Source organism: Salvia splendens, chromosome 11, assembly GCF_004379255.2.
Source record: "Salvia splendens isolate huo1 chromosome 11, SspV2, whole genome shotgun sequence".
Taxonomy (NCBI): domain Eukaryota; kingdom Viridiplantae; phylum Streptophyta; class Magnoliopsida; order Lamiales; family Lamiaceae; genus Salvia; species Salvia splendens.
This window is the reverse complement of record NC_056042.1, coordinates 1,878,308-1,894,719: the sequence shown is the minus strand read 5'-3', so window position 1 is coordinate 1,894,719 and position 16,412 is coordinate 1,878,308. Positions and strand designations below refer to the sequence as shown.

General features: G+C 36.9%; 1 protein-coding gene across 1 annotated transcript; it reads right to left on the bottom strand.

Moving 5' to 3' along the window:
- Nucleotides 1–360: 360 nt before the first annotated feature.
- Nucleotides 361–3,788, bottom strand: LOC121753883 (protein ALTERED PHOSPHATE STARVATION RESPONSE 1-like). The gene is made up of 6 exons (XM_042149164.1): nucleotides 3,359–3,788; nucleotides 2,072–2,927; nucleotides 1,783–1,967; nucleotides 1,451–1,671; nucleotides 1,016–1,346; nucleotides 361–927 (listed from the first exon to the last, which is right to left on the bottom strand). The coding sequence occupies exons 2-6, from the start codon at nucleotides 2,868–2,870 to the stop codon at nucleotides 493–495; spliced, it is 1,971 nt and encodes a 656-aa protein (XP_042005098.1). The 5' UTR covers nucleotides 2,871–2,927; nucleotides 3,359–3,788; the 3' UTR covers nucleotides 361–492.
- Nucleotides 3,789–16,412: the final 12,624 nt, after the last annotated feature.

Below are 16,412 nucleotides of genomic sequence, written 5' to 3'. Positions count from 1 at the left end.
TCAGTTTGATTTATTTGAGTAATAGGATGCCTCACCTGCAACATTAAATTCCACATTTGATCTGGATAACAAAATCCATATATATATATATATATATATATATATAAGGTTTTGATCTATGCAAAACTAGATTTAAATACAGAAACGCAGAACAATATCATAATTAGGGCACTTTTAGGTCATAATTAGGTAATTTTTAGGTCATGCTAACAAAGCATGACCTAAAACGATCTTAGCATGACATTAAACCCAAATATTATAATATGACCTAAAATTGTTTAATTATGACCTTCCGTGTTTTTGGTTAATTATTGACCATTAGATCATCTAATCCTAGGGCCAAGATTTGGTCTGCATTTCTGGATTTAAACACATACTTATTTTGATCATCTCCCTATATATATATATATATATATATATATATCAAGAAAAGCTCATGTTACGGAAAGGTCTGCTAATTTCTAAGTACAACATGAACTGCATCTTCCCAAGTTAAAGTTCAGAAGCTGCAGTCTGCATGTCGTCCGATTCTGACATTGTCGAGTAGCTGAGGATCGCCTCGAAGCTGTGGCAGTAAGCGCTTGAATATGCGACCAGTGCTTGAAACAACTTGGGCAGGCTTGTCTGTAGGTTTTTCAGGATCATGGATCTGGTTGTTTTAACAGAATTCGAGTACTTAGCTTTCTCGTCTTCAGCTAAGGTCCTCAGAGCATCGGCCTTAGCTCGCCTGGCTACTAACGGATGCTTTGGATCTTCGACAGAGATGCTCCCTCCCAACTTCATCTCCATTTCTGCAAGAAAAGTGAGCTCCCTCTCAAATTTCCTTGCAAGCTTCTCAGATCTCTTGCGTAAGTCGAATTCGTGTTGCTGCTGCAAGATGATGGAGTGAACAGCTGACTGTAAACACTTAATGGCATCAGCCACCATCTGAAAGAAAAACAAATGTATTGACAAATTATACACATTTTATTACAATGTTTACATTACTTCACTTCATTTTTTTCAAGAATCATACCTTATCAGGCAACTTTTCCAGTGCTTGCTGCCATTTGTCCAAGAGGGCATGCAGCGTTGGTGATTCGCTGTGAGAGTTATTAGCGCCATCGATATAGTTACTGAGCTCAATCCACTTGCAGAGCGTTCTCACATACTCACGCTGGTACTTCACGAGCTTGCAGAAGCTGTGGTGCCACGACGTTACCTCTGTCTGCAGCTGGCCTGCAGCCTGCTGCTGGGATTCAGTAGTCGGCTCCACGGCTTGCTGATCCGTGAGATGACTCATCTGCTGAGATATGTGATGCTGGACTTGATGAGAGTTGTACATCGTTTGCCACATGTGCATCAGCCTGAGAAGACGGGATCCAATCAGTATAAAATACAGAATCATACAACGCGCTACATATCATGATTATCATCATCAGTTGGAACACAAAAGCAGCTCGTCTTTTACCCTGAAGACAGCGTGATCAACTGAGGGTGCAATTCCTTGTTCACGAGCGTGAGTATGGTTGAAGAAGACCTGCCAATCGACTCTTGGAGAGACGAGATGTAAGATTGCAAACTTTCAAACATGGAGCGTGTCTTCTCCGCCCTGGTCCAGTCGTGCTCTTCATCAAGTTTCTGTAGTAGCAAAGATTTTCTCCCATATTCCACCTTAGAAATCTCTTCCTCCTAAGAAAACGAGAAACATAAACGAAAAATCACCACATAATTCATCAACCAAACAAAAAATATTTCTTCCTTCAACCAATGCAATTCCTATAGTTTACTTAAGGGAACTACCTTAACATCCTTATAGAGTTTCTGTTCCTCCGTATAAAGTTTCTCGAGTGTGATACAGTGAGCTCCGGGCTTGCAGGGCTCACTGGATCCAAACGTATCTCCCGTTTCTCTAGTGGATTGGAGTGATTTAGACGACCACGACCAATTCAAGGCACTGAAGACCTTTGCTGAATTGCTTCTCTTCCCTGCTCACTCGATGCAAAGACACGAAATCAGATTATGCAGAACACAAATATTTACTAACACCAAAAGTTAACTTATACAACCAAATAAAGTCTAAAACCATTACTCTTATTCTCATTGATACTCTGGTAAAGGAATGTTCCTCCTGCATTAATATCTATGAAAACAGCGATATCCTTCACTACAGCGGACGCTTTCAGGAAATACTCGTCCAAGTCTTTGACAACGCCCGCCAAGCTCTTCTTGCCTCTCCAGATCACCATTGCCATATCTGCCGTGTCCTTCGTGTGCCAGCTCATCATCGACGAGCTATCATCAACAAACTCAGTATCCGGAGGAGGCGGCATGTCAATGTCATCAACAGAAAAATCTGCCTCATCCTCCTCCTCCTCCTCGTCTTCTTCTATGAAATCAGTATTTGTATCTTTCCAGCTCTCCTCCTCTCCCTGCTCCACCGTCTCCCTTCTACTCTCACAATGCACCGAGGCAGAACCAAAAACGTCCCAGTATTCCCAAGACGAGCTAGGAACTGGTGGAGGTGGAGTGTGACTGCTCTCCTCTTCGACCTCAATGATTTCCTCCACAGCAGATTGAGCCTCTCCCGGTTCACCCTCAGACTTCCTTATATCGGGGCTAAAAGTGGGCGGAGGCGGAGGCGATGGTGGCAATGGAGGAGGAGGGGACGCAGGGAATTCAGCAGCAGAATTCGTTTCCTCGAATTCCAAGGATTCAGGCTCAGTAAACTGCCTAAGTGTCACTCCAGTATTCCTCAATGACCTCAAATATGCTATCTGAGCATCAGCAAACTCTTTTCTATATCTCAAGAGCTGTTTCATCAGCCTCTTCCTCTCCTTACACATTCTCACCCTCTCTTCTTTATCAACTCTTGATGCTACACACCCCATTTTCCCCAAATCTTGATACAATAACAATTTTCCCACCTTTTAGGCCTTTAACATTCACTATAAATAATAGCAAAGCAAAAATTAACATCTGTCAAAGTTAGTGAAGCAATCAGAATACATAGCCCTCCAAAACTCCATGGAAGAAAAAAAACAAAGACAACAACCTAAGCTCAAATCAAAGTATTGCAACTATCCTACCAAACATGTGGTCCACATAGCATATCTATACTCACAAAAATGCATGAAAAATAGCAATAAATTCAACTCAAGAATTTCATTACTTCCCAGCAAAACATACAAGTATGTTTTCCACATAATTAAGACAAAATAGCAAAATACATTGTTATCCAGCTCCAAAATCTGCTGAGATCACAAAACTAGAAGAAATCTATCTAATAATTCAAAACATATACACTAAGCTCAAACTTGTAAGGAATAGTTTAAAGAAATACACCAAGAAATGGGAGTAAAAAAGAAGTGCAGTTCACCTTATTTTTGGAATATTAGACCTCAGAAAAATCCAAATGTTTGTTGTCAAAGATCAAAACTTTGTCCATATGGACCACTAAATTTATCCAGATAGTAGTAATAGTTATTTTCAAGAAACCATAGAGAAAGACAAAGAATGGCTCTGACACAGAACCGTTTAGAGGCGACAATGTCACAACAAGCTGCAGCAGAAAAATACAGTATCAAGAAAGAAAATGGGGGATGAATGAGCTCTAGCAAAAAGCTTAGAACCAAGAATTTTGAATGTAGAAAGGAGTTAAGTGTAGTCCAGTGTGTAGTGACTACTGTGTGTGTGTGTGTGTGAGAGAGAGAGAGAGAGAGAGGAGAGCTCGAGACCCAAGAAGAGGCATCCAAAGCACAAGAAAGAAGAAGACAACAAATTTTCCTATTTTCTTTGAAGGATGTCTGTTTCGGTTGTGAAATGAAAATGAAGATAATAATAATAACAGTGTATTTCTATTTCAATAATGATAAATAGAACTGTATTTCTCTAATAATAATCAGATACCCTAAAATTAGAAATAACCATTTGAATCATGAATTCAAAATATTACTATAATTTTTAAAAAAAATCTGTAGCATTTACATTGACAAAATAAATTATACTAACAAATTTATATAATAGTACTATATGGTTTCCAAACATTTACTACTATCAAATCTTTTGTTATTTATATAGGTTATTATTAATGTTTGTTAAATGTGTTTTATGTATTTTTGTTGAGACGAGTAACCATTTATTATAAAAAAAATAATTTATTTGATAATATAAATTTATAAATGTTCAGAAATTAACGATTGTAGAATTTAGAACGAATAGTCAAAAAAAATTAATAGGATTTGAGACATGTTCATGTACATTTTGTGTCATCATCAATTGGATATTTTTTTATAAAAATAATGGACATATATATGATAATATTAACTACTAATAATTTCGTGTCGATAAAAAAAAAAGCTTAGTGGTGAAGGAAATAATAACACTTGTAGTACTAATTGATGACTTTTGAAATCAATCTTTGACACAACCAGTAAAGTATTTCAAGCTTTTTATAGACAACCCTTTTTACCAATCAAAAGCGTCTTTTATTTAATCACTAAATACCTAAAAACGTGTGACACCCAACTCAAAAACCTTAGCTTTTTTTCAGATCGAATTGAATGCAGCCAAACCACTTGTATAATGTGATGATCCAAAACTTTATGGCTTTTCTTTACCTTTTGAATTAAGAAAAGAATAAAGCTATGTGGTCAGTGATTGACTATAAAGTGTTCTTTTTATAAATTTTACACTAACAAAAAAATAAATAAAAAATAAATGACCTTAATTGAGTAGTACTTATAATATTAATGTCTCTCCTTTATTATCTCTCTTTTTCTTTATCATGTATTTTGAATTTGCTTTCATTGGAATCGGACTAATCTTGCTTGACCGGGGATTATCATATTAAAGCCGGAAGTATGGGGTTTGAACCCGTGACCTCTAGGTTACTAGAGCTCCGTGCTACCGGCTGCGTTACAATCTGTTGGTTTTATTATCTCTTGCGACTATTATTCTAATATAAAGAGATAATGATTTGACTCTAATGTGATATAATAGTCGCAAGTAAAAATCATTATCTCTATCTAATTATTCCGTAAAGAGATAATCATTCGACTCTAAATGTCAGATGAATTAAATATATTACTAAATCACTAGCAAATGAATTTGTTTTTATTTGAATCCGAATCATTGTATTATAGTTTCAAGAATAACAAAGTTTGTGGATCATGGAAGGAAAAAAAACAAATTTATTTTAGATGCATTCATAGAATAAATTATTTGTTTCTCACCATCATAAAAAAAGATTCAGCCTGCAATACCGTACTTGTGTTTATATATAGTACTCCTATTGTTGTTTATTACCGTACTATGTTAATTGTGTAGTTAAAAAGCATGTGACATTAAATTATTAATTTTCACGAATAAACATTTGATGAATTAAGCAATTTGGCTTTATAGAATTTTCATGGGATGAAAACATGGGGCCCGCGTTTAGGAAAATGGAATTGATATTTTATTACTAGTATTTAAAAGCCTCAAGAAAAAAGTATACTCAAATTATTATTTGGTAATGACAATGTTGGCAAGGCATGGGTTCGTTTATTATTATTTTTATTTTCCTTAGGATGAACTTTATAAAAAAATGATTCATAATGATTTCATATTACAAATGTATTAAAATTTGTGTCATTGTGTGTAATGGGGTTTAAAGCTTTGATCAACAAATAATATATCAACCCAAAATTAAGGAGTCGAATTAGATTTCAATAGAAAAAATACGAAGGCCCATTGACGAAATGGGCCCATTTGATAAATAATAAGGGCCAAGGTTGATGATTGGGCCCCCATTTATGATAAACAAGCCTCAAGCAAAATTTAAAAAATACAGTGAGGATTAGATCTTGATGTGAAACTTAGAAGAACATATTAAACAATAATGATATAACTTACTGGTAAATAATATATAGTTTTGGCTGATTAATTGTTAATCGTGATCACTTACATGTATATATAACCTTTCAAATTGTTGTTTAGTTGTCATCGTCATTATATTAATAGGTTGTCATCTATCAACGTATCTAAATCCGGATTTCACGAATTAAGTTAACACTAGGCCATGTTTGGTTGCCAGGATTCTGTCTGGGAAAGTAATCTGATTCCTTAAATTTTAAATTCATGTGTTTGTTTTCGTTTTTAATCAAACTGGGAAAGTAATCAAAATCCTGAAACAAAGAAAGTTAGTACAACTTTCCAGAATTCTGAATCCTAACTTTTCTTAGGTATTATTTTTCTCAGTTTTAGGATTCTTACATATTTAATGCAATATAGTACAATTTATTATTATTATTATTATTATTATTATTATTATTATTATTATTATTATTATTATTATTATTATTATTATTATTATTATTATTATTATTATTATTATTATTATTATTATTATCACCATCATTTTTATTGTTATTATTTATTACAATGTTTTAAAAATAATTTAAAAGTATAAACCATACTTAATTTCAGGATAATAAATAACTATAATTCAAATTATCATAATTATAACTATATTATTAATATTATTTTTATTTTTATTATAATAATAATAATTTATTAAATAATTAAATATAATTATAATTATATAATAATTATTAATTTATAAATTAGTAATTAACAATAAAATTGTAGTGAAATTTTAAATTATAAAATTTATTCAATTAAAAATTAAGTAAATGTAATGATAATACTAATAATAATCTTATTTACTATTATATTATTATATATTATAATGTATAATCCATATTTAAACTATCCATCGTAATAATAAATAAAATAATATAATTATTATCATTGTAATTAATAATTTATTAAATAATATGTATTATTATTTTTTATAAATAAAAAATGATAAGTATATTTTTAGTTTATTGTTTAAATCAAATATATACTTTCAAATCTTGATATTTTCCAAACACGGGAAAGTAAAGTTATTATAAATCATATTCCCGGGATTCATTTTCCCAGGAATCATTTTCCTTGTCAACTTTACTTTCCCGTCAACCAAACATGGCCTAATGACTTTTTTAAAGAAACACAACCAAAAAATAATGTAGTAATTTGTTGACTTTGCAGCTACATTGTTTAGTATTACTAAAATATTTTATAACAATATAGCAATTGGCATAACGTTGCATGTACGTAGCAATATTATGGCACATTATATCTAATGTAGTGTCATAATTAAGGGATGCTTTAATTATTATAAGATGACCATTTCGAAATTGTAATTTTTTTAGGTTTATGAACTTACATGACGTGGTATCAATGGTTTTAAAATTTCAGTGTAAAATTGATTTGCCGATTTAGAAGAATGCGTCATTGATTGATTGCCAATTATTTAATCAGAGAAAATGCTTAAATGTAAGTTACAATGGAGTCAACTCACTGCAGCAAAAGAAAAAAATAAAATTTAATACAAATGATGGTAATATTTTTTTGTTACTATTCGTTTGGATTTGAATTTATAATAATGTTGATAAACAATGTCATTAATACTTATTGCAATTTTAATCAAATGTACGGATCGAGTAATAAATTCTAAATAATTTCATTTTGCAAAAGTGAGAATTTCATAAATAGTCTTTAAATTATTGAGATTACACACACGGTTCTTATTAAAAAATAAATCAACCAAGCACCAACTCTAAGCTTAAGATATAATCACATATAAGTAATAAGATCATTGTTAAAAAAACTTTGTAGATCAAAATACTCCAAAACCCCTTAAATTAATTTACTTTTTAAAGTTTGATTACTTGATTTTTATTTTATGATATACTAGTAAATAATTTAGCTTTTTTTAATATATTTTAATTTACTTATTTTAAATTTTTTTCTAAAAGTACATCAAATAATATAAATATTTGTCCTCTATTTTTAAATCATAGTATATATTACGTAATTATTTATTTTTTGCAAAATTCATTCAAATTGATATTCAATATAAGAAAATAATTAAATATTTAGTTTTACCTAAGGAGTGTGGTCGAGTGGCATGCGACTCGTCCATCCTTACCTACAAATCAGCGCAATGAATAGTCACTGGGCCCGCGCTTACAAATCAGCGCGGGGAATAGTCACTGGGCCCGCCAGTGAATACCCTCGGTAATTACCAAAAAAAGGGAAAAAAAAGTAGGACTATTATTTGTGGACAAAGTAAGGTTGTTATTCATTGATGGAAGAGTAGTATCGTCCACTACAAAGAATTATCTCTTTTACTACCTTCATCTCTTAAATATAGAAACTATTTTTTCCTTTGAGTCGTCCCTTAAATATAGAAATTTTTTATTTTAGGAAATGGACTTCATAATCCACTAATTCTGTTTTCACTACCTTTTCTTTTCATCTTTCTTAACTTATTTTTCCGTCTTTTTTCTTACTTTATCAGTTATTCTTTCTATTTTTACTAATTGTACATTATAACTCGTGCCATTTTAAAATTTTCTATTTTTCAATGACGGAAATAGTACTCCATCCGTCCCTCTGTAGCTAAGTCGTATTCCTTTTTGGGTTGTTCCACTGGAGCTGAGTCGTTTATTTTTTTGGCAAAAAACAACTTTTATTCTTTCTTTCTCTACTCTCTCTTACTTTATTTTCCCTTCATCTCTCTACCTTTTTCATTTCCTACTTTATTATTCATTTATTTAACTTATTTAACACAACTTTTCTTAAATTTCGTGCCGAAAAGAAACGCCTCTACTACATAGAGACGAATGGAGTATTACTTTTGTTAAAGAATTTCACATTCCAATAACTTATCTCATTTATATTTTTTTAAAATTTAATATAATATCTTTAGTGTTAAATTTTTGAGGGAACATCATTTTAGGTCCATGAACTTTGCCAAAGTATCATTTTAGGTCCGTGAACTTTGAAAATCTTATTTTAGGTCCGTGAACTTTGAGTTAGTATCATTTTAGGTCCTTTTTACTATTTCCAAGTTTTTTTGGACGAAAATACCCTCAATACCTTAAAATATATATATTTTTAATAAATTTATCATATACTCATATTTTTTTATAAATATCTTTACAATATATTTTTGTCAAATTTTCTAAATATAATTTGACCTTAAATATTATCACTTAATTTTGTGACATGCAAGTAAAATTGCTTCTTCAATTTTTTATATTAATTTTTTTTAAATTGAATAAATAACTTTTCTCTAATAATAAAAAATTGAATAAAGATCTTTTCTTGCATGTCACAAAATTAAATTATAATATTGAAGGTCAAATTATATTTAGAAAATTTGTCAAAAATATATTGTAAATATATTTATAAAAAGATCTTTATTCAATTTTTTTATTATTAAAGAAAAGTTATTTATTCAATTTTTAAAAAAATTAATATAAAAAATTGAAGAAGCAATTTTACTTGCATGTCACAAAATTAAGTGATAATATTTAAGGTCAAATTATATTTAAAAAATTTGACAAAAATATATTGTAAAGATATTTATAAAAAAATATGAGTATATGATAAATTTATTAAAAATATATATATTTTAAGGTATTGAGGGTATTTTCGTCCAAAAAAACTTGGAAATAGTAAAAAGGACCTAAAATGATACTAACTCAAAGTTCACGGACCTAAAATAAGATTTTCAAAGTTCACGGACCTAAAATGATACTTTGTTAAAGTTCATGGACCTAAAATGATGTTCCCTCTAAATTTTTTAACTTATTTTTCTTTAATATTAGGAACGAGGTGATATATGTACAATTTAATGATTATTAACTCTCTTTAAAACTAGGCCAATAATTGAAGTATAGAGTAATGAGGAAAGAATTAGCCGGCGTGGAGCAGCGGCGCACGCGTGGAAACATCTTTCTCTTTCATTTGTGGGTGTGCGGCTCATGACTGGCTCCAATCAGTGGCGCGCCGATTTCGAGGAGCTTCGCTCTTTGCCACTTTATTAAAACCACCAATTGAATTAATTTAAAGCAAACACTGCATTAAATTCAGTCTAAATCTAAATTAATAAAACTAATTGCTCCACAAATGAGTATTGTTCTAATTAAAACTATTTTCGTTGCATAAGAATTTTCTAATTCCTTTTAATTGTTTGTCCTAAAATGGCAGCTTAGATTGACTATTTGTAGAATGCGTACCTATTAATAAATGTCATTTTCTAATTTAAACTCACATTTTCGATGAACGGGTTGATTTTTGTCACTACACAAATGTCATATCTTACCTTTTCATCTTCATGAAATATAAACATACTATTATTCATAAGTTTCTTTCAAATTCCCGTTGACACTCATCTTTATGTCAAGCCCTCAAACAATTATTTATTCTAATGCTTTATCTGCCTAATTTCTAAAAAAAATTATGAGTTCGATAATTATCTTTCTAACAACTGCACATCATTGCCAAAGACAAAAAAAAAATAGTTAGACAGATGTATGTGTAACTGTTGCTAACAATAACATATTTCATAATGAAAATTAGTTGAGTTTAGGTTTAGCACAAAATCATACCACCATAAAGTGCATCCACCAACTAGTAATTTGCAAGATTTAGGTAGATAAACTGCAACAATTTTTTTTTTCTGATTTATTATTCTAAAGGCAATACTTAAATCTCAACTAAAATCATAACAATTTTTACTATTCATATCTCCACCATAACAATTTCTGATCAATGCATGTATCGCCAGTCAGTCAACAATAAAAGTTAAACGCTAAAAGACAAGAGTAATATAACTACTAGTACTCACTACTCACTAATTTTGGTTGAAAATTAATGATGAATTATACTCAACATAAATTGTCATCAATATTCAACAAATATGTAAGTAAATTGTAGTACAATTTTCCGTATTGAAATCATGCATTATTCAAATGAATCTTCTGATAAAACGACAGAAGAAATAATATTTTTTCAAAATTCTACCCTAAATAAACCAAATCAAATTTCAAGCTGTAAATATATTTTTTTTATCAAATTCAAGCTATAAAATAAATTAAATTAAAATATAAGGATATAAATCAAACTAAGTAACAAATTAAAATTTAAAACCATGTATGTTTTAACCTTAAAAATAAAAAATGACAGAAAAGAAGCCACATGGCTTAGCTGGCCTTGAAGCAGTTGGCTGTTACTTTCAAAATTCATGGCTTTTCACTTCTTGATACTAAGGCCATCCACTACGATTTCTCTATACCGTCCCTTAACTACTATTTGACCACTATTTAAGGGCTCCAATATCCTTTTTTCCTCCATCCCTTAACTAAGGGACGGAACCTGCAACGCTCCGTCCCTTAACCGTCTCTTATTCCGTCCCTTAATTACTATTCATTCAATTTCATTTTTTTCCCAACCCAATTCAATTAAAACAAACACACTTTATTAAAAAACACACTTTATTAAAAAACACACAACACAAAAAAATACACAACATAAAAAAACACACAACATAATTTAAAATACAAATTTAAAGAAAAATAAAAAAACTACTCCGCCGGCTAATCATCCTCCGGAAGCGGTCGAGGTTGAGGGGGAGTCGGAAGGCCAAGTTGTGATGCCATATGCACAATTCCGTTCCACTAGGCCGTGAATTGGGCGTACGAGAAGCGGGAAGTGTCTGCCATTGTGGCGGTCATGTACGCCACCATAAGTGTGCCCGAGCCTCCCCGCGAGCCCGATCCCGAGGCCGGCTGGCTTGATTCGCCTCGGCCCTTCCTTGCTCTAGCCGCTTTCGCCGCCTTCGTCCCTTGCGGCCGACGGCACCCACTCGCGGATCCTCCAGCATCGCCGACCGTACCCGCAAACTCCTGGGATTCAGCCTCAGGTTGGTTGATGCCCTCAGCGGTGTCACCACCAGACGAGTATTGGCCACTCGCCGTATGCTTCGTGCGCTTCGAGGTTGAGCCCGAGCTGGAGCGGAAACCGCCGGCCCACCGTTCCTCGTCCTTGACGGCCTGCCAAACATCAACAAATCTGAATTGATGATGTTCGTCGTGGTAGTAGGCGTGCAAAGCGGAAGTCAAAATGTCGGTTGCCGTGGCGCCGCATTGGTAGCGCGCCTCTTCGTCCGAGTAGATGCCGCAGAATTTTTTGACATGTCGGTCGACTCGGTCAAAGTGAGAGCGGAGCATTTTAAATTTACGTTTGCGGGAGCCTTTCGGCTTTATCTGGTGGTAGACCTCGCAGACCTTTTCCCAGAAACACTTCCGGGATTGTTGATTCCCGACGATGGGATCGTACGAGACGGTGATCCAGGCGTTGTACACCGCCAGCGTTTCGAGGTTGTTGTACGGATGTCGGCCTAGATCCTCTTCCTCTTCTTCCTCTTCCTCCTCGTCCTCGCCCGCCTGGGGTTGTACACCGCCTCGGCCTACTCCCGGTGTGGGATCAACGGGAAAATCCTCCCGGATCTGGGATAATCCCTGCGAATACCGCGGGGCGGAGGGACGGACATATGCATCAAGGTCAAAATTGGGTGGTTGGTACCCCCGACGTTGACGAACTGGAACCGCCCAATGTGTTGATCATGGTCTCCCAATCGCCGAACGCGTTGAGATCCCACTAGCCGGAGCCGGAACCGCCGTAGTTGCCGTCGCCGTCGCCGGACATCTTGAGTTGTTATATGAAAATTTGAGAGAAAATTTAGATGATAGGAAGAATAAATGTGTAGTTGTGTGTGAAATGAGGATGAATTTAGGAGTATTTATAGATTAAAAAAATTAATTAAAAATAAAACCAAAAAACAAAAAAACGGTATTATTGCCGTTAGAAAAGAAATTTTCTTTTATTTTTATTTTTTATTATTTTAAATTCGATTTTTAAAAAAAATATTTATTACGTCAGCACGTGACGACGCCCACTCGCGGGCCGGAGAGTGGGCATCACGCACGACGCCGGGTCGCGCCACGTCGCCTAGGCGCGTGGCGAGACAGCCCGTCTCTTGGCTCGACGGGACGCGACGCGGGACGGCGCGGGATGGGACGGCGAGCTGCAATGCGTCTCGCCGGGGTCCCGTCTCTCCGGGACGAGACGCGAGACGCCGGCGAGACCCGTAGTGGATGGTCTGATAATAAGCTATAATTATTTGAAAAAAATATTGTTACTGACTTTAGGCCATCCACAATAGGAATAGCCCAGCAATAGCCCAGCCATAGCCCAGCCACTGCCACATCATCAGCACTAAAAATCCTCCTGCCACATCACCAAAACAAGCAATTAGCCCAGCAATAGCCCAGCCATAGCCTAGCCACATACTATCCACATCATTATTAACAAATATATACAAAATGAAATAATTAAAAATCACACAATATACGGAATTAAATTTACGACACAAAAACGAGAAAATTCACTAATATTAATAAAATATAAAAAGTACATTAATTAAAAAAAATTACATAATTAAAAAAAACTAATGGCGGTCAATCCTCCGTGCCCATAACTCTTCAATTAAATCCTTTTGGAGTCGAATATGAGCCGCCGTTTGGCGCATGTCGGCGTGTGCTTGTAAGAGGCCGGCTTCATCGTGAGGTACCCCACTCCGTACGTTGGGGGTGGCCACGCCGTGGCTTGGACCGGCTTCATTATCGTCGTTGACCCAATTGGTCAGTTCGCCACCTTCATCTTCGACAATCATGTTGTGCATGATAATACATGCGTACATGATATCAGCAATGCATTAGACATCCCACAAACGCGTTGGACCCTTAATTGCCGCCCATCGACACTGGAGCACACCAAATGCGCGCTCCACGTCCTTGCGCGCCGACTCCTGCCGTGCCGCAAAGTAGGCCTTCTTCGCATCTCCTGGGCATCGGATCATCTTCACAAAGACGGGCCACCTAGGGTATATCCCATCCGCCAAGTAGTAGCCCATATCATGTTGGTTGCCGTTGGCGACAAAACTGATGGCCGGACCGATGCCCTGACACTGCTCGTTGAAAAGTGGCGACGAGTTGAGGACGTTGAGGTCGTTGTTCGAACCAGCTATCCCAAAATACGCGTGCCAAATCCAAAGCCGGTAATCAGCTACGGCCTCCAGGATCATCGTGGGATTCTTTCCCTTGTAGCCGGACGTGTAGAACCCCTTCCAGGCTGCGGGACAGTTCTTCCAGTCCCAATGCATACAATCTATGCTGCCTAACATACCCGGGAACCCATGCTGACTCCCGTGCATCCGCAACAGATCTTGGCAGTCTTCGGGGGTAGGCTTTCGCAGATACTGATCACCGAATACTTCTATCACTCCGCTACCACCACTACTACCACCAGCATTACTCATTTTGCGTTGTTGATCTTGAACAGAAATTAAGATAGAGAGAGTACTCGTTAAAACAAGTCGTGCGAATGAAAATGACGAACAAAGCGCGTATATATATAGTGTTTCGAAAAAAAAAATTATTTTTTCGCGCTAGGCGGTGCGCTGGGCGATCCGGGCGCTGCAATAGCGCCGAACGGACCGCCCAGCCGACCGCCCAGCGCCACATAACCGCCCAGCGCTGCGCGGTTTCTCTCTCCACTCAGCCGCCCAGCGGCTGCAATAGACCGCCCAGCGAACCGCCCAGCGCCGGCGCTCGGCTGGGCGGTCGCTGGGCGCTTATTGTGGATGGTCTTAAAGAATTTGGAATCTCTATGCAATGAGTATGTTTGAAGGCAACGGACCCACATGCCAATTTATTTGTGTTTCAGAGCTGCCATTGATTAGTTTCCCCAAGAAAAAAATTTGATCTTTTTCATACAGTAATAATTAATTAGGCGATTTAAATGGGGTTTTCTCTCCCTCTCTAAATTTTGTTAAATGGGGTTTAAGAGCACCCACAACACTTTGTCGTTGCGGTGCCTAGGCCGTTCCGGAGGAACGGTTCCGCGGCGGCACGTGTTGCAGCCGCCGTGTCGTCGCCAAACCGTGCTCATGCCGTGCCGGGTGTCGTTGCTGCGGCCCGCGGCACGACATGTTCCGCCACGCGCCGAGGCGACGTGGCGGCCTCCCATTCGACGCGTGACGCCCACTCGCTGCTCCGCGAGTGGGTTTCGTCACGTGACGCAATAATTTATTTTTTTTAAAAAAATCAAATTTAATTAAAAAAAAAATTGCAACGGTATTATTACCGTTTTTTTTAGCCGTTTTGTAATTTTTTTTAATGTTTTTTATAATTTATTTACTCTATAAATACTCCTATTTCATATTCATTTCACTCAAAAACACACATCTATTCCTCTCAAATCCTCTCTATTTCCACTCCAATTTTCATCTCAAATCAACTCTGTTTTTCTTCTCTCAAATTTAATCAAATTAATGAATCATTTTGAACAAATGCGTCAAATATTGGAACAATCACTTGAAGAAGATCGATGACGGGAGGCGGAAGAAGTCGCGCCGCCCCAACGACGCTCCCGTACGTACATCCATCGTAACCGGGAGGAAGCCGCCGCAAGGTTAGTACGCGACTACTTCTGCGATAACCCGGTTTGGGGAGATACGTACTTCCGTCGCCGTTTCCGCATGGGGAAACTGTTATTTCTCCACATCGCGAATACTTTGGCAGCCCGAGAAGAGTTCTTCCAGGAAGGGTTCGACGCGGTCGGCCGTCCCAGCCACACGACGCTGCAGAAATGTACTACAGCAATCCGCCAGCTTGCGACTGGACAAACGGCCGACATGTTTGACGAATACCTCCACATCGGAGACAGCACTGGGCGAATGTGTTTGCTCAAATTCTGCAAAGGCGTCCGGGTAGCCTTCACCGACGAATTTCTCCGGAGGCCAAGCACGACCGATTGTCAGTTCCTGCTCGACCTTCACGAAACAGTGCACGGATTCCCCGGGATGCTCGGTAGCGTCGATTGCATGCACTAGCAATGGAAGAATTGCCCGGTGGCGTGGAAGGGGTCCTACACGAGCGGCCACAAAGGCACCCAGCCAACCGTTATACTCGAGGCCGTTGCCGACTACCGCCTTTGGATCTAGCACGCGTACTTCGAGGTCCCCCGGGTCGAACAACGACGTAAACGTGCTCCACCAGTCCGACCTCTTGACCGAAGTTTTGGATGGTAAAGTGCCGACCATCAACTTCGTCGCCAACAACCGGCTTTATAAAATGGCGTACTATCTCGCCAATGGCATCTACCCGAAGTGGCCTACCTTCGTGAAGACGTGCAGTGGGTCTGCGAACCCAAAGCAGACTCTTTTTGCGCAGAAGCAGGAGGCTGCTCGCAAGGATGTGGAGAGGGCGTTCGGGGTTCTCCAAGCGCGCTTCAACATCATCAAAGCCCCGGCTCGTACGTGGTTCATGGAGAACATGGTCGACATCATGTATACGTGCATAATCTTGCACAACATGATTGTCCAAGACGAAGGACCCGAGGCGGGAAATTGGTTCGACCCCGAATCCCTCGAAAGCTCAACCGCAAGTAGTCCGCCTCGAAGTGGAGCGCATCCGTCTATACAAGAACGGTTA

Coding starts and splice junctions, on each gene's coding strand:
- LOC121753883 (XM_042149164.1), bottom strand. CDS start 2,870: ATGGGGTGTGTAGCATCAAGAGTTGATAAAGAAGAGAGGGTGAGAATG. Junction 1,968..2,071: donor GAGTATCAATGAGAATAAGA/GTAATGGTTTTA, acceptor TCGAGTGAGCAG/GGAAGAGAAGCAATTCAGCA. Junction 928..1,015: donor TGGAAAAGTTGCCTGATAAG/GTATGATTCTTG, acceptor TTTTTCTTTCAG/ATGGTGGCTGATGCCATTAA.